The sequence below is a fragment of the Sceloporus undulatus genome, chromosome 3 (genome assembly GCF_019175285.1).
Source record: "Sceloporus undulatus isolate JIND9_A2432 ecotype Alabama chromosome 3, SceUnd_v1.1, whole genome shotgun sequence".
Lineage (NCBI taxonomy): Eukaryota > Metazoa > Chordata > Lepidosauria > Squamata > Phrynosomatidae > Sceloporus > Sceloporus undulatus.
Genome location: NC_056524.1, coordinates 246,439,626 through 246,467,258, shown reverse-complemented (window position 1 = coordinate 246,467,258; position 27,633 = coordinate 246,439,626). Strand labels below are relative to the sequence as shown.

Below are 27,633 nucleotides of genomic sequence, written 5' to 3'. Positions count from 1 at the left end.
TCTTTGATGTTTCAAAGTGCCTGCTTTAATAAATTTCTGTGCCTGCATATTCTTGTGATGCATCCCTCTGTCAGGTTAACCCTGCAGTTCCAGCCTTTGGGCTTCTGTCACTCATCTTGCTCTTCTAGCCTTGAAATATCTCTTTGGCTCTGGTTGTTGTGGTTAATCACCTTCAAGTCAATCCCAATTTATGGCAACCCTGTCGATGAGACACCTGCAAGACTCTTTGTCCTCCACAACTCTGCTTAGGTCCTACAAATTCATATCTGTGACCTCTGTAATAGAGTCCATCCATCTAGCATGTGAACTTCCATTCTTTCTATATTCCTCCACCTTTCCTAGTGTTATTGCCTTTTCCAATGTGTCATGTCTTCTCATGTTGTGGCCAAAGTATGACAGCCTCAACTTAATGATCTTGGCTTCCAGGGAAATTTCAGGTACTTGGGTCCAAAGGTGAAACTTAAAATGTACATGTGGATGTGTTAATTGTTGGCTACAGCATGGTAATGTGTGACCAGTTCTCCTTAACGATTCCATTAATCAGAAGATCCAGAGATGTAGAAAATAAAATTAGCAAAAATTTATTTTAAAACAAATACAGTAAGTTACACATACAGCCATATGCTACCTCCATGCACAGTTAGTGCATTGTTAACACCTCGTTTTAAAACCATAACACTTGTCCCTGAACTTTTCCTGCACTCTCAATCCAAAGTCAGATCTTAGGACATTCTCTAACCCTAACTGGCCCTACCTGACCTTTTGACAGATAAGCCTCTGGTTTTATATTCTCACCTCATAGGCCCCTCTGTGCAGCATTTCATGAACTGTGATTAGCTGGTTCTACTTGTCAAGCTAATCTTTCCACACACATCTTTCTGCATTTCCTGTCCATACTGTATTTCTTCCTGGTTTTTCTTCCCTGCTCTGGTTCCTTTAGTCTTTTCCTTTTCCTCTCATGTGTTTTTTCAAACATTGTTGGAGTGAGTCTCCAATTCCCTTATCACTCCCAGTCTAATTAATGGAAAGGGATGATGGGGAATAGTGATTCAACAGCATCTGAAGAGCCAGGTGGCATTTTGCTGCTCTAGAATGGAACAAGTGCCATCATTTCAAAAATAAGCAAACAACTAACTTTATGAGACAGCAGAGTATCATGTTCTATCATGTCTTAGCAATACAGTATTTAATTTTGAAAGGAAAGAATTGGTAACTTTTTTCCCCACATGAGGGCGCTTTTGTAAAACTGAAGGGTATAGAACAGAAGAGATTTCTTATTACAGGCTGGGCTTCCCTTACCTGAAATGCTTGGAACCTGAAGTGTTTTGGATTTCAAATTCAGCCATACATGTAATGAGATATCTTGGAGACAGAACCCAAATTTAAACACAAAATTAACAGATGTTTCATATACACCTTATATAGATAGCCTGAAGGTAGTTTTACACACAATATTTTAAAATAATTTTGAACGTGAAACAAACTTTGCGTACACTGAACCACCAGAAAGCAAAAGTGTCACTATATCAGCCAACCACGTGGACAGTTTGGGATTTAGAAGCATTTCAGATTTCCGGATAAGGATATTCAAACTATATGTGGTAAAAACAACAGATGAACCCTGTGGTACCAAAAAGATTTAACACATTTATTATGGCATAAGCTTTCATGGACCAGAATCCACCTTGGTAGATACATGACGTTTGATCCAAAATTCCAAGTATGTATAGTATACATAAAGCAGAAAAAGTGAGATTATACATAGTTAGCACAGAGGGACATTAAATGCAGAAAGTACTGACAATGATAATTACTTTAACAATGGTCATAGTGGTGTAGTGATTTGAGCACTGGACTACAACTCTGGAGACCAGAGTTTGAATCCCTGCTCAGCCATGGAAACCCACTGGGTGACCCACACACTCTCAGCCCCCAAAAACTTTGTCATAGTTTCACCTTAGGGTTACCCTGTCGGAAATGACTTGAAGGCACACTACAATCCACAAAGCTGTTCCTGCTGATAACAAACATGCTAGTACCAAGGAAGGCCATTAGCACACCTTGGTTGATAAGAAACCATTATTCTAATTCAGGATTCTGGAAGCAGACTGCAGCCACTTGATGAATTGTACAACAGCCCTCTTTTGCTTGAATCTTCCTTTGCAATTTCTTTATTGTCTAATGGCCTTGTTAAAATTAATGATGGGGTGGAGTGGGAGGGTGATGTGTCCTCCTGCTGGTTTTTCAATAATGTCAGATTTGGATCCACTTATTCTTCTGCATAGAAACTATTTACCTTAGGTTGAATGGAGAAGGGCATTGGTGATATTATGGTGGCATACATTAAAAAAACAACAGATGAAGAAGCAAATTAGCCTCCATTGTGTAAAGTGACATAGGTAGGTCTAGCAATAGTGCTGGCAGAATAGATACAGCTGGGAGTATGTTTTGTGTGGTTTAAAAACTCCCTTTCCTGGCTCTGCCTTAGGAACAGAGAACAAAGTGCTTATAAAATGTATTTGAAACAGCCAACTATGACCATGTTTTCTAGTATGTAGCACTTTTGAGACTAACCGTTGGTAGCTTTAGTAGACTATGAAAGACATAGTTTTTTCCAGACTAACATGGCTATGTCTTTTAATCCTACCACTATGTTTTCTAATGACACAGGAAGCTGGACTAAAGGAGCTCTTCCCGAACTGGGTATTTAAGGAGAGATGCTAGCAGGGCTCTCTGGCAAAGCCACTCGTTTTCTTGTAAAACAGTTTTAATTCAGTAGATCAGAATAGTGATATTTAGCAGCCAGGTTTTCAGTGCTGGGGTAGCATAAAAGCATGTCAATATTGAAACTGTGATAAGCCTAAGTGCAAACAAAGATTTCATGCAGAACTGATGGCAAGGCTGGAATAGGGCAAGACTATTCACATCTAACATTCTTGCCAGGACTCATGGGTGTGTGAGCTGATGTTCAAATTGTTGGTTAAATACAGATGCTTGTAAGATGACTGGCTATGTGGGCCAGTCTTCCAGGACAGATGAGAGTCATTAGGACACTTCAGTCCAGGGGTGGACAAGTGTGACCTGCTATCATCCCTAGCCAGCAATGACAATGGTGAGGGATTATGGGAGTTGCAATCCCCAACTGCCCACCATAAGTCATTCTTATGTTAAAACCTTCTTGGTAAAACAAATGAGCAAGCATTCATTAGGAAAATACGGGAATATAAATCCAATTAGTCCCTGCATTGAAAGTGTTTTCCTTATTCTTTGGGAAAGGGCAACTTTAATCATGGGATATATTTTAAGTACACTAAGGTATAGAAATTCACCCCTCAGGACATTCCACTGTTGGCGAGGCCACATCTTACTAAGATGAAAATCATCTATTAGTTATAGACATCTGGAATTTGGGTATTTAGAGTATGCATCCTTGAGAAGACAGCTGGGAGTTATGTACTGTGTGGTTTAAAAACTCCCTTTCCTGCATGAAGGAAGGGAAGCCTCAGGACGAAAAGAAAACTCTTCAAATCCAACAGCACCAGCAGTGTACTGTTACAAATTTAAGCTGTAAATACCCACACTGAGAAATAGTGAGATGCAGACTCTGGGAGGCCGGGGTTCAAATTCCTGATCAGCCATAGAAACCCGCCGATGGTGAGCAACTCACATTTTCTCAGCCACAGAGGAAGGCAATGGCAATCCCTTCTGAATAAACAAACCACAATATAGGTTTCATCCTAGGATCACCAAAGTTGGATTTGAAGGCACACAACAACAATGGACCTACACTAAAACTTTGTAGTGTTCAGATGCTGTACAAGGTCATGGTATTTCTCCATTTAACTCAGTGATGTTTACTCTGATTGGCAACTGCTCTCTAACTTGCTCTTCTCAGGGAAGAGGCTTCCACTCCACTTCCTACCTGATTCTTCTAGTACAACAGGGGCAGGCCTCGGGGAAGAGAAAGAAGCAATATGGAAGGAATTTCAGGGAGAACAGAAGTAAAAAAGAACACATATAATCAGCATAATTTTAATACCCAGTCCATAAAACAAAGTGAAATATTTTATTAAATTAAGACAATGATTAATTAATGGAATCTGTAACAGTTTCAACAACAGTCTCATAGTGACTTAGGAATTAAGTCAAAGTATTGATCCAGGATGAAATTCAGCCACCTGTTCTGGATTTTGCTTGAGTTATTAAATCAATAGAACTTTGCAGTAGAAGAAGCTTGTCAGCAGGTCCTTACAATCTGCTCACAGGGAGAAGGATCAGCTCTTGGCTTTGCCCTTCTTTCCAGGGAGTTGTCCTGTTGCTTCTAGGTGTCGGTTAATCAATTCTTCCTGTACACTGGGTAAACAGGGATGGTATCTACTGTATTCCATTGTGTATTCACCTTTGCCCTAAAGAGAGAATCTCCACATTAGGACAACTTAAATTAATGCCTATTAGATTACTCATTAAAAAAATTTAACGGTGCATTTTTATGTAATATACTATGGGAGATAAACACAGTAGAAAATGTAGTCCTGAACTAGTGTCTACAGCTGAAAAGGACATGGCATTAGAGCTTACAATTTAAAAAAAAAGGATTATTAATACACATATGAACAACTTTTGTTCTTCCTGTCCATGCAATCCAAAATCTGGCTATTTCAAGTGTAAGAATTTCAAAGTATAATTTTTCTACAATTTCATATATGCATCTCTTCCCCTCATTTCTCTATATCAGAGATGGGAAACTGTTTCAGACTATAATTCCCATTTGTTGTAGTTGCTAACTGCCTTCGAGTCAACTTCAATCCATGGCAACCCTACGTATGAGATCTCCAAGTCACCCTGTCCTCAACTGCCCTGCTGAGCTCTGGCAGACTCAAGGCCATGGCTTCTCTTACTGAGTCTATCCATCTGGAACACAGTCTTCCTATTTTCCTATTGCCCTCCACTTTACCAAACATTATAGTCTTTTCTAGTGAGTCCTTTCTTCTCATATGACCAAAATACAATAACCTCTGTTCAGTCATCTTTGCTACTAGGGAGAGTTTCGGTCTGATCTGCTCTTTTTAGCAATCCATGAACTCTTCTCTAGCACCATATCTCAAATGAGTTTATTTTTTCCCTATCAGCTTTCTTCACTGTCCAATTTTCATACCCATACACAGAAATGGAAAATACGATGGCATGGAAATCCTAACTTTGGTATTTAATGGTCTATCTTTACACTTCAGAATCTTGTCTAATTCCTTCATAGCTGCCCAAGTCCTAGACTTCTTCTGACCTCTTGACTGCACTCTCTACTCTGATTGATGACTGAGCCCAAGTATGGAAAATTTTGAGCTATTTCAATCTCTTCATCATTTACTTCAAAAATATGTAGATCATCTGTTGTCTTTTTTTATGTTTTCCTAGTGTTCAGCTGTAAACCTTCTTTGCACTTTCTGCCTTGACCTTCTTCAATAATCGCTGAGATCCTCAGGGGAGGCTCTTCTCTCCATCCCACCACCATCACAAGCACGCTTGGTGGGGACAGGAGAGAGGGCCTTTCTGTAGCTGCCCCAGGGAAACCAGAATGGCCCCTCTCTTGATGGCCTTCCGCTGACAGGCAAAAACCTTCCTTTTCAAACAGGCATTCAAAACAGAAAACTTTTAAAGAACGCCCTCGAATCCTATACTGTTTTAATGTATTTTAGACATTTTAACGTTTTTTATTTTATTGCAGTAGCTTAATATTATTTTAATGTATTATTTTTGTATCTTTTTAATTGTATTATTTTTAATGTTGTAAGCTGCCCTGAGTCTCAGTCCTGGGAGAAGGGAAGGAAATAAATAAAATAAAATAAACTTACCATATCTCTGATATTTTCTGCAAGTAGTATAGTGTCATATATAATCTATGGTGTAATTTAATTATACCATAATTATGGTGTCTCACATAAACGATGACTATCATATAAATTGGATGGAGTGTATGGGAGCTGCAGCTTAAAAGTAGAGTCTTAGTCCAACATCCAAATCACTGCACTATGCTAGCTCTATAACAGCTAGAAACATATTACAATTGCCTTGTTGCTCTGTGACTTTAAACTCAGGCAACCGTTTCAAGAGGCTGTATCACTACCAATACAAAATCAGCATTAGTATGTGGCGCAGTGGTTAAATGCCTGTACTGCAGCCATTCACTCAAAACCACAAGGTTGCGAGTTCAAGACCAGCAAAAGGGCCCAAGCTCGACTCAGGCTTGCATCCTTCCGAGGTCGCTAAAATGAGTACCCAGACTGTTGGGGGCAAATTAGCTTACTTGCTAATTAGCTTACTTGCTGTTCACCGCTATGATCTTTGGAATAGCGGTATATAAATAAAACAAATTATTAGTATGTGGCAGTTGAGCATAGGTTATAGTAGACACACATTCCTGATTATTTCTGCAAGGGAAATAAAAAAATCAACTTGCTCAGAAATTGTCTAACCACTTACCTCTGTGCATGACCTCAGTTCTGTAGCATATCCAAACATATCATTCAATGGAACCTGATGACAAATTGATAGCATATTTTATATACATTTTAGTGCAAAGAAAATTATTTAGCTTTTTGGAAAATCTACAGTGAAAGTCTTTATGTCTAAATATCATCTTTTAGTTCATCAGTACCAATAAAATACTAACAAACTGTTTCTCAGATGTTTGGAAAGAGGAGCAATCTTCAAAACATTGGCAAGGAGAAAAATGGTGTGCATTTATACAATGCTACAGAGTTCAGGAAAAGACTCCTGCAGATTATGCATCAAGAAGGAATTAAGGAAGTTAAATCTTATTAACTAGCATAACTGTACTTAATACAGACTCTAACAAGGCCTAGAACAGAATATTTTCAACATAACCTTATACATTGTCTAAAGACATAGCTAGGTTGAAAAGACATAGCATGGATCCCAAGATGCATCTGAACAGGTGGAAGGTTGCTGATGCCTCACAGCAGCATCCCTGTTCCTCCCCAAAAAATCTCTTCTGAAAGGTTTCCCAAACAGGGACAGAGAGCTACAACTTCAACAAAACCCATTCCACCTGTGATGTGCAACAATGAATAAGAATGGTATAAACACTAAGCTGGATCCAGTGTGCACGGAATATAATAATAATAATAATAATAATAACAACAACAACAATAATAATAATAATAATAATAATAATAATAATAATTATATAAACATTATAAAGAATGATGTTGGGCTATAGGATGGAGCTACAGTACTTAAAGTGGGGTCAAACTGCATTATTTCTCTAGTGTAGATGTAACCACAGTTTCTGAAATTTTGCACTACCTATTTTTATTGGTGGTACAGAAGAGCTAAACTTCAGTTATTAGCAACATCATTTCAGCTGATCCTGTGCAGTAGATTAACCATAACCAGTTCTTCAGATCAAACTGGTTTTATGATGCTTGTTCACAATGAAACATTCTATGGTGTACACGTATGTAATTCCACACCTAAATCAGAGGTAGGTCACTTGCTGCCACATTCTGGACTACAACCCCACTTACTATAACTCCTAACCACTGATTCTGAGTTATAGTTCAAGACATCTGGAATGGATCAAGAGTGCCTAACCTTAACATGAGCTGTACAGAAGGGAGTCTAAAGTGAAGGAGAATCCAACATGGCTTTGCTTTGGCTGTGTCTTAAGATGCTATAGGCTTCAACATAATATTTGTCATGATTAATAGGTAATTCAGACAGAAACTGCTAAACTACAAAGTGAAGGTTAGATATGCAACAGAAGAGTACATGGGATCTGTGAGACAATACTGTACATTGCTTACTCAGAAGAAAACTATAGATGGCCATTCTGACACCTGGCATGAAAATAACCAAAACGTAAGCCTGAAATGCATAGCTTGGTTGGAAACTACCTCAGTACATGTGAGGAGCTTTCTAGAAACTATACACAGAATCCACTTGTCCAGGGCTCTCGTTTTGTATAGCTGTCTTGCTGTCAGAATGTGAGAAAGAAAGAAATGCATTTCTTTCAATAAAGTGTGATCCACAATTGGCCTCCTGATTGGACTAAGCTCAGAAGTAACTGCTGTGATTGCAGCTCCACCATGTGGACAACCTACAGAGTCATATTACCTGTCCACAGAGTGGCACGGAGGAACAGGACATGATGAACAGGCTCGGAGTACACAAAATAAAAAGGACTTGCACATTGACCTAAACACTGCAAACTCTACAGCAGCAATTAACTTCTTGTCATACACAGCTCCTTCATCACCTAGATCTATTTTTTAAATACGTATAATTTTCACATTTTAGATAAAACACAGACTAAGATGCACTTTAAAAAAAATCAGAGTTAGGTTCTTTTTCATTCACTGGTAAAGAAATAAAGAGTTGATTAAGTTCTGCAGCACATACATCAGCATAGAGAGTGAAATAGCCATCAGTTCCATCTTGCCCTGTGATGATGCCATGACGACGATTCACTCCTGAAATGACTGCTCCTTGAAATTCTATGGGTGCTACAATTTCCACAGACATAATGGGCTCAAGAATACACAGCGTTGTATTTTCCATAGCTGCATTATTCAGAGAACAAATAAAATATGTTAGAACATCCCTATCCTTACATCACTTTTGCAAAAAAAAATATATTTTTTTAAAAATAAATACAGTACAGTTAGAAGAACAATATCCAACAGGAACCTTTCACCCATGTAAGGGAAACTGCTAGTGCACAAGATTTATCCTGCACATGTGTGTCCCCGCCAGGACAAATTTGAGGGACAGGAAGTGGGTGGACTATGAAAGAAGAGGGGAGATGGAATTCTTGTTGCATAAGGAAACAATCACTCATGTAACAATGGAAAGGTTTGGAAAAAACTGAATGAAATCAATAAATCAGAGCAGCAAATGAATCTTTTAAAATTCTTAACATTGTTTAAGCTAAGTGATTATCAAAATGCTGACTTTAGTTATCAGCAAATCCGTAAAACATCAAGGCTGATGACAATTTACAATTCTAAAGCTTCTGACAAAACTGACTAAATAGATTGAAGTGATTATGATTACACAGCCAGAACTGTGTTTTAACATATGTATTCTGGATAACCATAGAAAGAGGTGAAGAAATGACAGAAGGTTTTTGTGGAAGAGGTTAAAATATCCCATCTTTGAAGTATTACCTTGCTTCAGAGCTCCTTCAGCAGCTCGGATGAAAGAGATTTCATTAGAGTCCACCATGTGACTAGCACCATCCTCTAAGACAAACCGTACCCCTGAAATCTTGTGGCCTGTCAAAGGGCCTTTCTCACATGCATCACGATACCCCTATAAAGAATGATCTGTGCATTAGTTACTTCAGTTCAAAGTGGTAGACCTCTAGAATGCCATTAAAATGTGTAGGAAAAAATTATGAAGCAAAATAGTAATTTGTGGCCAAAATATTATGGGATATAAAAGATCCTGCCTAATTTGAAACTCAAAAATAACTCCTTGAGAGAGTAATATATTGTTATGCTATCATAGAGGAAATGCAACATTTTAAATGCCACATTTCTAAAGCCCCAAGGTACATTTGCAACAAAATTTGAACTGACATCAACATACTGGGGGTGTATGGGTGGCAATTAACAACATAAAGGTAAGGTAAAGGTATTCCCCTTTGACAAGGTTGTCAAGTTGTATCTGACTGTAGTGGGTGGTGCTCATCTGCTCACCTCCGTTATTAAGCCGAAGAGTTGTCAAAGACTACTCTGTGAGTCATGTGGCCAGCATGACTGCACAGAACGCTGTTTACCTTCCCACCGAACTAGTGCCTATTTATCTATTTGCATTTGCATGCTTTCTAACTGGTAGGTTGTCAGAAGCTGGGACTAGTGATGGGAGCTCACCCCATCATGCAGTGCTTGGGCCTCGAAGTGCCAACCTGCCAATTTTGCAATCAATAGAGTCAGCTTCTTAACTACTGAGCCACCACATCGTGAACTATGGTACTAGTTTGGAGAGGATCCCAGGAGCATCCTTACAGTATTACTCTTCATTTCAATCAAAAGCTTAAGTTGAATGCTTTCTATCCTCAAATTATGTTTGTTCTAATTTACAGGCTGAGTTGCAAAAGGGAATCAATGTTACATTAGAACAAGCTTGTGTTAGACTGCTGTAACTTGGACATTTTGTTGCACATCAGTCAAGTTGCAGAATAAATGAAAAATTCTATGCTATGCCTTCATCAACAGAACCTTACAACACCTCATATACATTTTATAGAAGTGGGATTGAAAAGGCACACTCTCCCCTGTGCAAATGTATTCCACTTCCAGTGACTGCCGCAATGAACACTGTACAATAGAAGCTATGACTTTGAGTGAGTGGGCATGGATGCTACAACAGGAAATCAGCAAAACCTATACATGCATAGGGAAAACTGTGCAGCCCTTTGAATATCAGCCATATATCTAACATGTGATGTGTCCACTTGTATTATTGGATGAAAATGAAATGTTGCCAGTTTTTTGTTTTTGTTTTTAGCATTTTATGTCCACCGACAGTAACCAATTTTAATATGGCTTCCTAACTGACATGCTGCTCCTGAGGATTTCAAGCTTAGTGTCTTGCTCCAATTGTATTATCTTAAAATATAGAGACAGTGGAATAATGCTTAGTTTCATAATGCACAAAACATGGTGTGAATGATGGGAAATCACCTTTTCAATAGCTGGTACAAACTGTTTTGGGATATTTGTTCCAACTGTTCGGTCCTCAAATTCTAGTTTGGTGTAGCTTTCTGGCTCCAAGGGCTCTAGAAATCCAGTCACTTTACCGTATTGGCCTGCTCCACCAGACTGCCTTTTATGAGTGAAATCAAACCTGCAGAAGACATTTAAAAAGGTAAGGAATGTACTGCCCATTCACTTTATGTAAAGAGAGGTTGATAATACTAGTTTTATACATGAAAAAACCCTTTACTATATAAAAGGGGTGGTGAATGTGTCACTTGCCAGAAGTTGCTAAGCTGCAGCTCCAAATAGCCCCAACTAGCACAATGATGAAGGACTATCGGAGAAGCAGTCCAGCAACATCACAACGAGCCACATTTCCTTTGCTTAACAGAAAATTTGCTCTCAGGATCTTCCCACAAAAAATTGATAAAACTTTTCTGCTACTTTGTACAAAAACTAAATTAGAATTGCATTCAAGGGCATTAATCAGTGAACACAGCTTTCAAACTGAATTGAAGCGGTCCATACGTTAAAATACTTTGTAGGGGGAGAAGTAGAAATTATTCTTCTCCCCAACACATTTTCCAAAAAATACACACAAACCATAGAATGTGGAGAAGAAAAACTGAAACATTAATAATTCAATGTGATTTTTTAAAAAAACTAAACCCACAGTCAATTACTGGTATTTAAAGACGACAAGGCTTGTCCAGGTGTGGGAGAAATAGTGCATTATATGTAACAGTAATTTAAAAAACTGAACTACAGATAAAAATGTAGAAGTGCAGGTTGAGTCTCCCTTATCTGGAATTCCAAAGTATTCCAAAAACCAAAACTTTTTTCATGGCTGAGATAGTGACACCTTTGATTTCTGATGGTTCAGTGTGAACAAACTATGGCCTGTTACAAACAGCCAAAATAAAGCTGCTTCGAGTCACAGTGGAGGCATGGTGTTTCAATGATGCATGTGTCCTAAGAGTCCAGAAGCCACACCCAAGCCACGCTCCGTCCTTAGGTGGGTGTGGCTTGGTGCGACTTCTGGAACTCTTAGGACGCATGCATCATTGAAACACCATGCCTCCACTGTGACTCGAAGCAGCTTTATTTTGGCTGTCTGTAACAGGCCTTTGTTTTATGCACAAAACTATTAAAAATATTGGATAAAATAGCCTTCAGGTTACATGTATAAAGTGTATATAAAATATAAATATTGTGTTTAGACTTTGATCCCATCTCCAAGATATCTCATTTTGAGTAGATATATGCAGATACAGGTATTCCAAAATCCAAAATGGTCCCAAGCATTTTGGATAAGAGAGATTCAACCTGCGTGCTTAACTTTAATGTACAAGTAATTTCCATTATAGTTGTACTATAGCTGTCCTGCACTTAAGAAGGGAACTGGACTGGTTGGCCTATCAGTTCTTTATAATCACAGACCTAGACAAATAATAAACAGATAGAGCTTAAATGCTAGGTGAAAGCAACACAACAATCTGTTCACAAACACATCATTGCCAGAGAGCATCTTTACAAGTTGGATTCTTTACTTCTGCTCACTTGCCACTCTCTTCACAATCTTCAGTTTTCAAAAACTTTCCCTTACTTCCACAGTTGCACAGAACACTATGGAACGGATATCCTTTGTTTCCAAAAACTACAATTGCTGATCTCGAAGGCATTACATAGCTGTTAAGAATGATCTTATTCAAGAAAAGCTTGCACCCAGATTATTAGTTATGTTTTTATCCTTTCTAACTATCCGCCCTAAAACACTGAGCAGCTTACAGGATTCTCCTCTCTCACAATAATCCTGTGAGGCAGCCTAAATTTGCAAATCTGACCCCTCTGAGGTCCTCCAAGGAATGTCACCTGGTGAGGATAGGAACCTGGCTCTCCTTAGTTTTAAATTATGTTGGACTAATGAGTTCGAGTTTGGTGGGAATCTCTTGTTTAGAAAGTGAGTAGCTTTAGAAGTCTGAGGCTTTATCCTTGACTTCAGATGGAGTTTATTCCCAATAATTTATACTGGACTGGGATGGATGGCGCTCCCTAACTTTGCCAAAGGGTCAAGGCAGGCCTTGGCTACCATCCCGGCTGAGTATGCTTTCAGCGGAGGCTGCTCCAACCAAGATGACCTTCCTTTTCCAGGACAAGTCCTACATTTCAACCTTTTGTCCGGGAGAAATTCCAAAATGTCCTCCATTTTGAGCATGACTAAGAAGCTCATTTGAGTGGCATCATATTTACTGTCACCCTTTGAGAAATGCACCAACTTGGCAGCCTGTCCTTGCTTCAAATAGCGGGATAGGATGGAACCTTCTAAAGTTCTTATTTTCTAGGAGCAGCAGTAGACAAGACTCGCACCCAGAGCTCAGGCTGCATATGTTTCTCAGAGGGGAAACAAACAGCAACATTTTGAGGCAATGGGCTGCTTGAGGACACAACACAAATATTGAAAGGGGTCCCCCACTTAATTTCAGCACAATGGACAAATGAAAGGAATAACTTATAGATGTAGATTCAGTCAAGGGTTGGTTGCTAGTAAAGTCCAGTGTTTCAAAGTTCTGTTAGTATATTTCAAGCCAACATACCATTTTAATGAAGTTCATTAAAAAATGACTGAGTAATGTAATAAAATATAGTATATGCCATATAGGTGTAAGTAAGCCATATGAAATGAGTGTATTTGTGCCAAGTTGCCCTCCTTTGTGGCTAGTGATGAAGTGTGGGATTAACGAATGAAAAATTAATAATGGTGAATCCTTACTATTCAATTTATATTTCTGAAGATTTTATTTGGAGCTGCACATTGCTTATCGCTTTTTGTCTCAGGATGAATAAATATAATTAACAAATTATATAAATTTATTTTTATTATTTATTTTAATCCATTTTAATCTGCATTTTATAATGGCATTGTTCAGTTTTAAGGTAGGTGGGAGGAGGATAGGGGATCGTGTAGTTTTGGTTGTGTGTGTTTGTGTATCCTATGTTATTTGATGTTTTGCTGTTGTAAATAAAATATAAATAAACATAATTAATAAATTATACAAATAAAATGTGTTGTTGTTGTTGTAACAAAGAGCCAAGGGTGTTTTTCCCCCCTGGGGGGAGGTTGTGTGTGTGTGGTTTTTTGAGGGCTAAATGTTCTGGAAGAGCCAAAGCTTAAATTTAGGCAAAGGGCCCAAACCCAGTCCCTCCTCCTCCTCCTGCTGCTTCTTCTTCTCCTCCTTCTGTGGCCATGGCCGGGCTTTCTTCCAGGGCTCCATCCCCTGCTCCACTAGGGACAGGCCTCATCCATGGGGCTCCTCGGCGCCTCACAGCAGCCAGGCCCCGCTTGGGGCGCCCTCCTCCCCGCCCTCCATTTTGTCTGGCTGCTGCTGTTCCTTCTTCTTCTTCTTCCTGCTTCCCTCCTGGGCCTGGCCGAGGCGGAGGAGGAGGAGGCCCGCGGCGCTGCTCCCATGGAGATCCCTCCGTCCCACTCGGCTGCCTCCCGGGCGGCGGGGGCTGTGGAGAGCTATGTCAACTACCAGCACGGGAGCCCCCACCGCCTCTTCGCCCTCAGGGAAGTGCGCCAAGCCAACAGGGAGGTGAGAGCAGGCGATGGAACGAGGCATAAACCGGTTTGGCACTGCTTTAACTCTTTGTCTGGTCCTCTGCTATGGAATTCTGGGAGTTGGAGTTTGTTGGGGGCCCCCACAACAAACTCCAACTCCCAGAATTCCATAGCAGAGGACCAGACAACTGGATTTAGTCTCCAATGTGGTCGTGGGTGTTTTTTTTTGGGGGGGGGGGTAAGATTTGTTCAGAGGAACATTTGCTATGGCCTTCCCCCCAAAGGCTGAGAGAGTGTGACTTCTTGCCCAGGGTCCCCCGGTGGGATTCATGGCTGAGCTAGGAATCGAACCCTGGTCTCCAGATTGCATTTCAGCACTAAGCCACCCTTTGAGGTACAGGGATTCTTCTCCAGTTTTCATCCTGGCCCCTGTATGTACCCTTTTTCATGCTTTGTGCAGAAGAGGGAATTTCAGCAAGTACTGCTTGTGACAAGTGACACCAGCTGCATCTACATTGCAGAAAGTAATCCAGTTTGACACCACTTTAACTGCTATGGCTCTGTGCTATGGGATTCTGGGAATTTTTGTTCGTTGTGGCAACAGAGCTCTTTGACAGGAGGCTAAAGGTCTCACAAAACGACTGTTCCCAGAATTCCACAGCTTGGAACCATGGTAGTTAAAGTGGTGTCAAATCGGATTCTTTCTGCAATGTGGTTTCACCCTCTGAAATCCCTTTTACTACACACCCTTTAGAGAGGTACAGTGAAGTTTCCTTCAGTTTTGTTTCCATCTACCTTAATTGAAGCTCCAAGCCACTTCCTCCACTGAGCTGTGGAATTACACAGCCTGCCTATTTGTTTTGCAGTATTGTAAACTCTCTGGGAGACCTTGTACAAGTCACATTCTCTCAGCCTCAGAGGAAGGCAAAGGCAAACCACTTCTGAATAAATCTTGCCAAGAAAACCTTGTGACAGAAGAACTGCCTTAGTCGGAAATGACTTAAAGGCACACAGTAACAACATTTGATCTCCTGAAGCAGAGTGTGGACACCCTCCCATCCCTGTATCTAGCTTTCAGGTTTAGCTTGTGATGGCCTCTGCCTGTCCCTTTACCCACACCAAGGCAGAAACAAAGAAAGGCAATTGCAACAATAGAGGAATACATGTCTAACATTTACTCAGCCTGTTCAGTGGGGAAAATAAAAATTCAAAGGTTGATTATTGGAAATATTTCCTCTCTACACCTGGTGTTGGGAACCTATGCCCCCTCCCCATGTTGGACTGCAATACCCATAAGATCTAATCTGTAAATCCACCACTTGGGGGGAGGCCTTTGTAGTTGCAATCCAACATCTGGAGACACCATTCCTGCTAGACTCAAATGAAGGTGTTCATCTGTTCCTCAGCGCTGATTCCCTGATCAAAATGCAGCTAATACAGAAATCAACAGATCATACCCTTTGGCCATAATTTTATAGGACAGAAAGTCAAGAGTTTTCACAGCTTCCCAAGTTCTGTCTCCCAATTTCCTACCACCGCTCGGCTCTAAAGTATAAGTTATCACTTCCCCATCAGCACTGTCACGCTCTCCTGATACCAACAGTGTGTCACTAAGAGACATCTGTTTTCTGCTTTTAAACACAGGAAGCTATCTAGTTAAACTGAAGCCCTTTAAATCCCACTTATTTCACCAGTAGAAAGTTAAAATAAATGTGTGGCTTCCCTGCTGAAATCAAAAGGATATTATGGGGAGGGGGTTGGGTCTCCTCCACAATCATAACATTTCCTTATTTTCAACAATGATACCTGAATCTGGCAAGATATTCATAATAAGCAAAACAATTGTTTCTCTTTTTAAAAAAGGACATTCCAGGTGTTGGGCATAAATACCGCCTGAAGTTTACAATAGAAGAAATTCTTAAGAAAGTAAGTTCTGCTTTTCATTTATTGTCAGTTTGAGTTTTTAGGGCTTTAGCATTATATGCATGTTTTCTAACCAGAATTTTTCCAACACAGTCCATTAGAAAAAGTCAACCCGGGTTTCTGAGAAACAAGTCATGCCACACTAATCTGATCTCTTTTTTTAAAATAAAATTACCAGCTTGGTAGATGAAGAGAATGCTGTGGAGATAGCATATCTTGATTTCAGTAAGGACTTTGACAGAGTCCCCCATGATATTCTTGCAAACAAGCTAGTAAAATGTGGGCTGGACAATGCAACTCTTAGGTGGATTTGTAATTGGTTGATTGGCCGAACCTAAAGGGTGCTCAGTAATGGCTGCTCTTCATCCTGGAGAGAAGTGACCAGTGGGTGCCACAAGGTTCTGTCCTTGGCCCAGTGCTATTCAACATCTTTATCAATGACTTGGACAAAAGAATAAGATGCACGCAGGGTGGACAAATGAAATGATAGATATAGGATGGGGGACATCTGGCTTAAAAAGACTACATGTGAAAGAGATCTAGAAGTTCTAATACAGCACAAGTTGAACATGAGCAAACAGTGGAATGCAGCAGCTAAAAAGGCCAATATGATTCTAGGCCTGCATCAACAGAAGTAGTGTCTAGATCAAGGGAATTAATAGTGCCAATAGTGTTTTGGTCAGGCCTCACCAAGAATACTGCATCCAGTTCTGGGCACCAGAATTCAAAAAAGATGTTGAGAAGCTGGAGTGTGTCCAAAATGGTGAAGGGTCTGGAAACCATGCCCTATGAGAGACTTAGGGAGCTGAGTACATTCTGCTTGGAGAAGAGATGGTCAAGAGGTGACATGATAGCCCTGTTTAAATATTTGAAAGGGTGTCATATTGAGGATGGAGCAAGCTTGTGTTCTGCAACTCCAGAGAATAGGACCCAGAGCAATGGATGCAAACTATAGGAAAAGAGATTCCACCTCAGCATTAGGCAGACCTTCCTGGCAGTAAGAGTTGTTTGACAGTGGAACACACTCCCTCAGAGAGTGGTGGAGTTTCCTTCTTTGGAGATTTTTAAACAGAGGCTGGATGGCCATCTGTCGGGGGTGCTTTGTTTATGTGTTCCTCCATGGCAGGAGGTTTGACTGGATTACCCTTGTCTCTTCCAACTCTGTAATTCTATGAGAAACCATTCAAAATGAACACTTTGAACTACGTCTGCTGAAAACCACACAAGAGAGTCAGACCACTTTCTCAGACAGGCAGTCAAGCTCTGATGTTAGCTCTGGGAAACCCCTGTGATTTCTACAAGTATTTGTCATAATCATGGAACAGTCAGTCCTGTAACACAAAGCTCCCGTCACAGGATGATTCTATTACAGGATAAGGGCTGTGGTATTATTCATCTGTGTAATTCCAGCCATCATGAGAGCTACTGTACTGTAATTACAATGCTGGACATAGTTTAAAGTACCCACTGAGTGATTAAAAATGGATGACCATGGGCCATTGATCCCTTCTCATACTGACCTATATTGCAGGGTTGTTATGAGGATAAAGGGGAGAAGGAAAGGACCATATTTGTTGCCATGAGCACACTGAAAGACAAGTTATAAGCATAACTAATAGCAAATATAATAATTAGAGCAACTGGGGAAAAGAAGATAGAGGGGAGATAATTTACATGACATTTTAAAAAAAATCATAGTAGTCTTCAATTATTTAAAGTGTTCAGAATTCATACTGGGAGGTAGATAAAGTAAAATGCATGACCATTCCAAAACAAATAATAGCTTAGCTATATCTTATTTAAATAGCATGAAATACAAGAATGAAATATAATGTATTTCTCATTAGAACATGCTAGCATATTCTGATGAAATTTTAACCTGTTAAATTACTGTTGTTGTTGTTGTTGTTGTTTTAACAGGACAGTCCTGTGAACTGCACAGCTGAGATACTTTATCATCATGGTGATCCACATGTTGCTCCAGAAGTGCATTATACTGTGGAAGGGGAGTTTGGGACCAATACAGAGCAAGCAGATAACAAATTTTACAACAGGATCAAGAATCTCTCTGAACCACTAGAGGCACAAAATATTCCAGGTGTTTTTTCTTTTAAATATTTTTATGACTTGAAATTCTGCTTTCTGAATGTTAAAACAGAAGTTTTGAAATATCACAAGTGGATCCTGCAACAAAACGGTGCAGTGTATCCTGTTTCCAAATTGATGTGCTCTTGCTAAGATTTCTAGGCAGCCATTCCCTCCAAGCAGAGCATGGCATGTACGTTCATTTGATAATAGGGATGTGTAACAGTATTATTATACCAGAAACAATAAGTCTTGTGTCACTTAAAAACAAACCGATTTATTATGACATGATATTAATTTACTATGGCATATATTTCTGTAGACAAGAGTCTATATCATCAGATGTATGGAATGTCATCATGAACTGGCAGGAAAAATGATAGCAGTGAGGTTATGGAGACTTGTGAGATTCAGTAAGTCTGTTTCTTACATCTTATTTCCACTTGAGCTTGCTGCTAACATTTCTTTTCCCTACACCCAAGTGAGTGTGTATCTGCTATTCATTTTGACACTCTGTGCATCTGTGGAAGTAGGCTCTGCTCCACAAAAGCCAGATTAAACTATGCCATAATAAATTAGGTGAAACACCACAAGTGTTCATTTGAAATGTGTTGCTGGAGGAAAGTTTTATGGATACCATGAAGTGCCAAAAAGACAAATAAATGGAGCAAATCAAGCCAAAACCCTCCCTAGAAGCCAAAATGACTGAATTGTGGCTGTTTTTCTTTGGACACATCATGAGACAAGATGATTCATTAAAAAAAGATGATAATGCTCAGCAAAGTGTGAGGCAGTAGGAAAATAGGAAAACCACATTGTAGGTGGACAGCTTCAAGAAAGCCATGGCCTTGAGTTCACAAGACATTAGCTGGGCCTTTAATAACAGGGAGTCTTCACAGAGTCACCATAACCTGAAACTTATTTGACAACAATTAACAATCACCATTACCTGATCCTTTTGGGAGGGGATGTTACTGCAAGAAACTAATATGGCTACTTGTTCTGAAAAATACTGTTACATTTCATTCTACTAAGTTATCTAAAATGTGCAAAGCTGGTTTCCGGTGCAAAATTTGGATAATGTTTATATTCAGCTTTAACATAATCTTTATGGTTAACAATAAAGCTTAGTATCTATGGTTATGGTATAGATAGAGAGGTGTTTGTGTGTGTGTGTGTGTGTGTGTGTGTGTGTGTACACATACACACACACACACACACACACACATATACACACATACACATATATACATACAGCATTTATATATTATTCTAACAGAGTGAAAGATGAATTTTGATAGGATATTTTGATAGGAAAACTACATGAATCCTAGTCATAATACTTTAACCATGCAGTTCTGTATTTTTCTAAACTGAGATCTAACACAAGTCCAAGATATGAATGAAAAATAAAGCACACAAGCTGTGCAGGCTGATGCAAGACCTTTAAATTTGCATATATTTCACTAAATATTTGCTGGAGTTACATTACTAGACATTTTTGAATACTTTATTACTAGAGTGTGAGAGGAGGGGTTGGGAGAAAGCATGCAAATATCTATATAATACCTAGATCAGCGGTTCTCAACCTGTGGCTCATGACCCCTTTGGGGGTCAAATGACCCTTTCACAGCGGTCGCCTAAGACCATTGGAAAACACATATTTCCAATGGTCTTAGGAAAATAATTTTATGATTGGGGGTCACCACAACATGAGGAACTGTATTAAAGAGTCGCAGCATTATGAAGGTTGAGAACCACTGACCTAGAGAAAAAAAATATCTCCAGACACTCCCCATTTCAATACTAACTTTGTTTCTGTTGCCAGACAGTTATGGAAATGTGGATGCAGAAATGGAGCCTGTTCGGCATTTAGCCTGGGTTGCCTGTGGGTATGTAATATGGCAGAATTCCACAGAAGATACCTGGTACAAAATGGCACAAATTGAAAGTGTCAAGCAAGTGGTAAGTTAGCTTCACTCTCAAGGGATTTAAAGGTTGTTTTCTTCCAAGGCTTCTTTTCCACTTCCATGCAGAAAGCAACTGTTTGTGAGATGATCTCTCTGATGACAGCCCAAAGTGGCCAATGTTCTACCTATTCATCCTTCCAATTAAACTGCCCTTTTCCCTATACAGGATTCAATGTTTTGTTGTTATTTTTTATTGCCCTCGATCTTGACTCCTAGTGATCCCATGGATGGGACTCTTCTAAGACTTGCTATCCTCCACTGCTCTGCTTAGGTCCTGCAACTTCATACCCATATCCTTAATAGAGTTGATCTAGCATGCAGTCTTCCTCTCTTTCTATGTCCCTCCACCTTTCCTAGGATTCTGTCTTTTCCAATGAGACATGCCTTCTTGTGATGTGGCCAAAGTATGATAGTCTCAACTTAATCATCTTGACTTCCAGGGAGATTTCTGACTTGATCTGTTCTAGGACCCATTTGTTTGTCTTTTTGGCTGTCCATGGTATCCTCAGCACTCTTCTCCAACACAGCATCTCAAATTTCAATTTCTTCTTATTTGCTTTCTTCACTGTCCAGCTGCCTCACCCATACATGGTAATGGGGAATACAAAGGCTTGTACCATTCTAACTTTTGTGCTCAGTTGTGTATCTTTACTCTTTAAGATCTTTTCTAGTTCCTTCATAGTTGCCCTTCCCATTCCTAGTCTTCTGATTTCTTGACTGCAGTCCCTGTTCTGATCAATGTTTGATCCAAGGTACAGGAACTCTTTAACTATTTCAATTTCCTCATTGTTTAGTCTGAATTTGTGTAGATCCTCTGTGGTCATTATTTTTGTTTTCTTTATGTTGATCAGTAATCCTGCCTTTGCACATTCCTCCCTGATCTTCCTTAGTAGCTGTTCCAAGTCTGTGATGTTTTCTGCTAGTAGGCTTACAACTAGTTAAGTCAATGTGGCTTACAACTAGTTAAAATGTTCTGCTTAACAAAAGCTCTAATAACAGCATGTTCTGATGGCATGGTTGGCTGTTTAGGGCCCAGGAATAAAAAACAAGACTATTGGGGGAGGGGGGGGAGGGGAAGGCAATGGGTATGTGGGCTATAGGAGCAGGTGCCACCCTCCATGTTCCTGGGTAAGCAGAGACAGTTTTGGATACCTGGAAGTTGCCCATTCCACTTCAAGAATGTTTTTAATATTTCTGAATACAATTGTCCCTCTATATCCATGAATTCTTTATCCACGGATTCAACCATCGACGGCTTGAAAATATTAAACAAAAATAGAAATTCCAAAAGGCAAACCTAGATTTTCCCATTTTATATAAGGGACATCATTTTACTATGCCACTGCATTTAATGGAACTTGAGCATCAACAAATTTTGGTATCCAGGGGGGGGGGGGGGGTGTCCTGGAACCAAGCCCCAGCAGTTACCAAGGGCCCACTGTATATATCTCATAGGATCACAGAGCTGGAAGAGGCCACAAGGGCCATCCAGTCCAGGCACCAGCAATGTAGGAAGACACAATCTATATTTGTATAGAACTGCTAGGTTAAACAAACATTTTATAGAAAAAGAAACCCCATGTTTTTATAACTGCTTCTATCAAATTTAATGACACAGAATAGAGTCATTATTTTTACTACAAGTTGTTATCTGCCTTCAGGTCAACTGCTACTTATAGTGACATTATCCTAGGGTTCTCTTGGCAAGATTTATTGTCACTGCCTTCCTCTGAGAAGTGTGATTGCTCAGGGTCACCCAGTAGGTTTCCGTGGTTGGGCAGCGATTTGAAATCTTGTCTTCCAGAATACTAGTCTGAAACTCAAGTCACTTTGCTATGCTGGCTCACTATCACCTCCACCATTACTACTAAAATTTTATTGTTGGGAACAGCACAAATTCTGATCAACAGTTAGGGTCGAGAATCCAAACAAACAGACTCTTCTTGGCATTCAAAACAGTTGTGTTAATAAATGGCAAACACTCGGTTTTACTACAGTATTAGATATTTCTACACATGTGCTTTAAATTACAACAGGGAACAGGACATTACTTCCTGTTCGATGATTCCTTTCCAAAGATCTATAGTTCTGCCCAAAAGATCTGAGAGCATAAATATCAAGAAGAATCCAAGATCAGGAAGAATTGTCCAAAGTGTTTTAATATTAAGATGAGAATACCCATGAGTCAGTTCTGGCCTTATTAAGTTGTTTATGGGGGGAAAGGAGTATTGGTCCTTATGATAATATAATCATTCATTATTGTTTTTAAAAGAATTAAAACAAATGAAATAGGACACAGTTACTCAAGAAGCCTCAGACTACTTAAATCTCTAGGCTTTGCCTCCCAAATTATATGAGGTTAAAATGACCAAATAAAACAAAACAAAACCTGTCGTTTGTTTATACAGCTCTCCATCATTTCATGTTCAATGGAGACATTTTAAATTTGAGCTGAGCTTAATAAAGTGTATTTTTTCACCTTTTGTTGGTTTCAGAAGAGAAATGATGACTATCTTGAATTTTCCTATGTGGTTTTAATCCATGATATTGTTTCCCAAGTAAGTAACATTATTTAATTACTTATTAGTTTAAAAAAAATTATTTGGAGAGAGTTTAAGAGTATTCCCTGCAAAAAGGTGATTCTAATAGGTACTAGTTCAACAGGCGTCCAGAACAGATGTCAACACTCAAGCACCTCACAGCTGAGAGCAAGGGAATTAGGAGTTTGATGCCCAGCTTGATGGGATTGCTGTGCAGGATAACACTGAATCAAAACAGTCTAGAAATTAATGTGTTGGGAGGCAGGTTATAATGCCAGTTCAAGAGAAGGCGTAGACTCCAGTGCTATGCACAGGCCATGATTTAGAGGGCGTGCAGCCGGAAAAAAATAGAATGTCATCCAGAGCAAAAGAATTTTATTTCCTAAGAATCTGTTTGTTTTTAATTTGGAAAAAAAAGTTCCTAATGCTAAAAAATCTTGATTCCTATGGCTCCATATCTGTCTTTGAAAGTAAGCTACAAATTCCTGCTGCAATCTCAGAAACTAGAGGAAGGGCTGAAGAAAATTCTCAAGGGTGTGGGACAATCCAGAATACGCTTAGGCAAACTTAACAACTAAAATTACATAATATTAATAATTTTTTGCTAATAACTTGAGTTGTCACTTGAAGGTTGCTCACTTTTGAATCTATTGCTCTAGGTGTTCTTTCAACAGCAATTAATTATCAGCTTTTGGGAGGTAATAAGCCTTCACTCCCTGACATGAAAAGTTTCACTCAATCATTTGGAATCAACCTTCTAAAGACAGAGGAAAAGCCAAAGCTGTAATCTCTTTTTTTCAGACTAGTTGGCAATGCTAGCTAATTAGGTGCAGTAGTATGATTTTTTCAGCATGGAGTATGCAGAGCTCTAACTGGGCCTTTATTGTACATGTAGCAGTTACATTTGGGTTACATGTTCATAATTTTACAAGCTAAGGACACAAATAACTGAACAGAAGGTCAACTTTTCATGACTTGTCTTCTGAACCAGCTTCTTATACATAAAATATCTTTAATGTCTTTCTGTGGAATCATAGGGTTGTAAGGTACTCAAAATTTATCATAAAGTGTAGCTCCACCCTCCTTAAAATAGAATCTTTTTTCCATCGGTTCGCCACCTCTGTTAGAGGAAGGCTGCTTTCATTGAGGAAGAGAATCTGTGGATTCAGCTCATGACATTTCCAATATTAACCCCCCTGTGCCTATGGAACCGATCGCTCCAAAGTCCAACTTTAGAGGTTTTAAGGATGCCTCTCCAGAGTGGGTGCACACAGCCTGTGGACTATGCTTTGTCCATATCAATTTATATTAATTATATGGATAGCCTACTTGTACTGTATACTACAGCTTTGAAAAAGTTTACCTTAAAACAACAATGTGTGGGATTATTTGCCATTATTTAGAATCTACCTTCTGGATTGTTCGCATCTATAGCTCACTATACTTCATGTACATACAAATGAGAAAGGATGAGAGAGAGAGAAGGAAGGGGAAAAAGTGAACTTATTAGACGAGGAAAAGATTTTTTGCAAGAAGAGCAAAGCTCAAATAGTTATCTGGATTTTCTAATATTTAGATTTTTCTACTATTTGGTGCTCTTTTATTTACAGGAAATTATTCCTTGGCATATGCAAGTTTTATGGAATCCACAGCATGGAGTGAAAGTAACACGGAACAGCCGCCAGCCAAAACGTGCAGCTCAAGATTAGCTACACACCTTCTATGCTACTCTTAAAGATGTTATTAACTGCTTCTATAAAGCAACTGTATTCAGACAGAACAAGGGCTACACAATAGGCTTAGTCAGGTTCAAAAATTCTACCAACATTATGCATGCTGTAAGAACCAGAGTAATCATCTCCTGACCTTGATTTGGTAATTGTTTGCAACAGTGAATACTTACGGTACAGTTGCCACAATGCTCTCTCTAAAGGCTACTTTAGGCTTTCCAGTAACACAAGGACAACCATATTCTCTTTCCATTCGCTGGGTTAAAAAACAAACACAATTAGACAGATTTAAGTATGGTGCCAAATATATTCAGCCAAGCTAAAGAAATCAACAAATCAATATTTAATGCTCTTTACAATCGTATATTAGACAGAGGCCAAATTTTAATTTCTGTTGAGGTTTTTCTCGGTAATGAACTAGAATGCCTTATATACACATGCCCCCACCCTCCTTTGAAGGAGATACTTTTGGGGACAGTATTGTTTTTATCCCTATTCTGCAATTGTAGGGGGGGGGGGAATCTTCAACCTCAACAAATTTTTCATAAATTATGCTCACAAGGAATTGTTAACTTTGTTCCAGTTGTAGAAGATGAACCATTAATATATAATTTACAGCATTCTTATGCATGGAAGCAATAAACACAGTTAGACTACCGGCTGAATTGAAAGAAACATTTTCAGAAAGAAAAGTGAGATTCAACAGCATAGTTCATCAATACAATCATAATCATCACCTGAGCATAGATTTCAAGATGTAGTTCTCCCATTCCTGAAACAATTGTCTCTTTGTTCTCCGTGTCAAAATGAACTCGGAATGTGGGATCTTCTCTTGTGAAGCGATTAATACCTTTTGAAAATTTATCCAAATCATTCTAGAGTGGAAGAGAATCCACAAGTGTAAATTAATATCTTCAATTTTATGACCCAAGGGGCTGACCATCCAATACAATTATTATTATTGTGATATTTATTTATATTCTGCCCCTTTCCCAGCCTGTGACTCAAGATAGGTTATAACAATTAAAACAAATACAGCTAAAAAATTCACCTCATATGAAAGTTTAGTATATAATTAAACTATCAATAAAATTAAAAATGGTTAAAAACAGAACAGTTAAAAAGAAAGCAAAAAATAGACACTGTGTCTCATTATGCAAGGCCCATTCCCCCTGAGTAGTCATAGAATCATAGAATTATAGAGTTGGAAGAGACCACAAGGGCCATCCAGTCCAACCCCCTGCCATGAACTCTCATCTTGAAAGGCATTCCAAAACAAAAAAGTCTAAAACTCAGCAACACAATTTCAACAAACTCTAGAGGCTCATGAAACAATCTTTAACTTCTCTCTCAAAGAAATGTTGATATTAGACAGGATGTGAATAGCATTGAGCACACCCATGCATACTTTCTGCTGAAGCAAAAAACTTATTAACATTTGGTAGTAGAAGGGAACTTCCACATCAAAAGACATGGTTTAGTTATTCCTGAACAGACTTAGTAAATGCAGTTAAATACACATATTTCATCTGAAATCAGATCACCAACAAACTCTAGAAGTAATGACATCTACTTTTAAAAATAATAATAACTTCAGACTCTTACCTTGTTGGATGGCTTCATTGCTACTGAAATGACAGGATCAGGAACATGAATAGATTCCTAAACAAAAGAGAATTAGTTTGAAATAACTATTTGTCAGTATAAAACCCCTGGAAATATTCTTTACAAATTTACACTCAAATTAATGTGTGCTCAAAAACTACGCTTGTATATACTTCCCATTAAGAAAACATTCCTAGCAGATGACCATCAGATTTTCTCCTTACCTAATGAATTTATTTACCTACAAAATTCAGGCCTGTTCAAGCAAAACAATCTTGATATAATTAATCATGGTTTATTAAAAGAATACCCACATATCTCTTATGCCATTATTCATAATTCAAAACTTCCAGATTTTGTTAAACCACAGTTCTGCATTAGAGATTCAGATCCTAGTTTAATAATTTGGTTTATAGTCAGAGGTTTCCAGTTTAGAGGTAATGGAAAGCTGTGGGTTTTATAAACCACAGAAGGTTTGTATTATGCCAGAGGGAAATGCATTTAGGCAGATGTCTAGTTGCTAGTTTGACATTGATTGTTATACTTGAACTGGGCCTTTGATCCTCTCAAAAAATATTTTGACCATTTGAAGGTATGAATTCTCTTCACTTTGGCCATGCTCAGGCGATACTTTATATCTAGCATCTTTAATGACAGGGGCATGAGATATAGGTAGCTGGCTTACATGAAGTCTTTTTGACTTTTGTCACCTTGGGGCTGGGGAATGAAATGGCTCAGAGAAATCCTGTGTTCAGGTAAGTGTGGGATCTCCCTGTTTCATTCATTCATGTCACTATGTTGATTGAGCAGAGGCCAAGATACTTCAAGCCTACTTTGTGTCTCTGCTCTCTGTCTTGCTGCATGCAGCCCATCAGAATACAAGAGGTTAATAATCTCCTAAAACAGGCTATTGAAATTCCTTCTCCCTTGAAGAATATTGGGATTTCAAACAATATTGTATACCTAACGATCTGATAAAGTCAGCCCTCCATAGCCATGGATTCAAAATTCCAAAAACCAAATCTTGATTTTGCCATTTTATATAAAGTACATTATTTCATTATGCCATTGTATTTAATGGGACTTGAGCATCTACGGATTTTGTTATCCATGGGGTTTTCTGGAACCAATCCCCAGTGGATACTGAGGGACCACGGTACTTAAGAACAAAACAGAATGGTATTCATTGCAATGTAAATTCCTGACCACGCCCTTTCATGAAACAATACTATAGAGTTTTCATTCATATAATCTTACATACTATGTTTTTAGTTTGTAAAAGTTTGTAATAGCTGTAAAAGAAGGCTTAAAAATAAATACCATTTTCCTAAAAGTTTCTTTTGTAACGAGGACATTTTGATTTTGGGTGGAAGACAACTGAGTATATTTTTAAGAATTAAGGGTGAAAGCCAGTGAAAGCTTTACATTCACTGCTTCCATTGGAAGAATGCAAACATGGTGAGCCTCCTTCTCCAAAAAGGTCTTAAAATCTGTTCTGGA

The 27,633-nt window shown here is 38.9% G+C and overlaps 2 protein-coding genes across 2 annotated transcripts in view; one reads left to right on the top strand and one right to left on the bottom strand.

The window, feature by feature from the left end:
• Nucleotides 1-4,018: 4,018 nt before the first annotated feature.
• The window catches only part of GFM1 (G elongation factor mitochondrial 1), a 42,435-nt gene continuing 18,820 nt past the window's right edge, over nucleotides 4,019-27,633 (bottom strand). The window contains exons 11-18 of the mRNA XM_042455976.1: nucleotides 26,134-26,190; nucleotides 25,266-25,403; nucleotides 24,702-24,784; nucleotides 10,707-10,869; nucleotides 9,186-9,330; nucleotides 8,419-8,579; nucleotides 6,478-6,531; nucleotides 4,019-4,406 (exon numbers count right to left, since the gene is read on the bottom strand). Coding sequence (XP_042311910.1) covers nucleotides 4,275-4,406; nucleotides 6,478-6,531; nucleotides 8,419-8,579; nucleotides 9,186-9,330; nucleotides 10,707-10,869; nucleotides 24,702-24,784; nucleotides 25,266-25,403; nucleotides 26,134-26,190 — 933 coding nt within the window. The 3' untranslated portion in view covers nucleotides 4,019-4,274. The remainder of the gene's footprint in view (nucleotides 4,407-6,477; nucleotides 6,532-8,418; nucleotides 8,580-9,185; nucleotides 9,331-10,706; nucleotides 10,870-24,701; nucleotides 24,785-25,265; nucleotides 25,404-26,133; nucleotides 26,191-27,633) is intronic.
• Nucleotides 13,925-27,466, top strand: LXN (latexin). Its single transcript, XM_042455977.1, has 6 exons — nucleotides 13,925-14,314; nucleotides 16,144-16,206; nucleotides 18,124-18,301; nucleotides 20,117-20,253; nucleotides 22,754-22,816; nucleotides 24,409-27,466. Exons 1-6 carry the CDS (start codon nucleotides 14,024-14,026, stop codon nucleotides 24,505-24,507), a joined length of 831 nt encoding a protein of 276 aa, XP_042311911.1. The 5' UTR covers nucleotides 13,925-14,023; the 3' UTR covers nucleotides 24,508-27,466.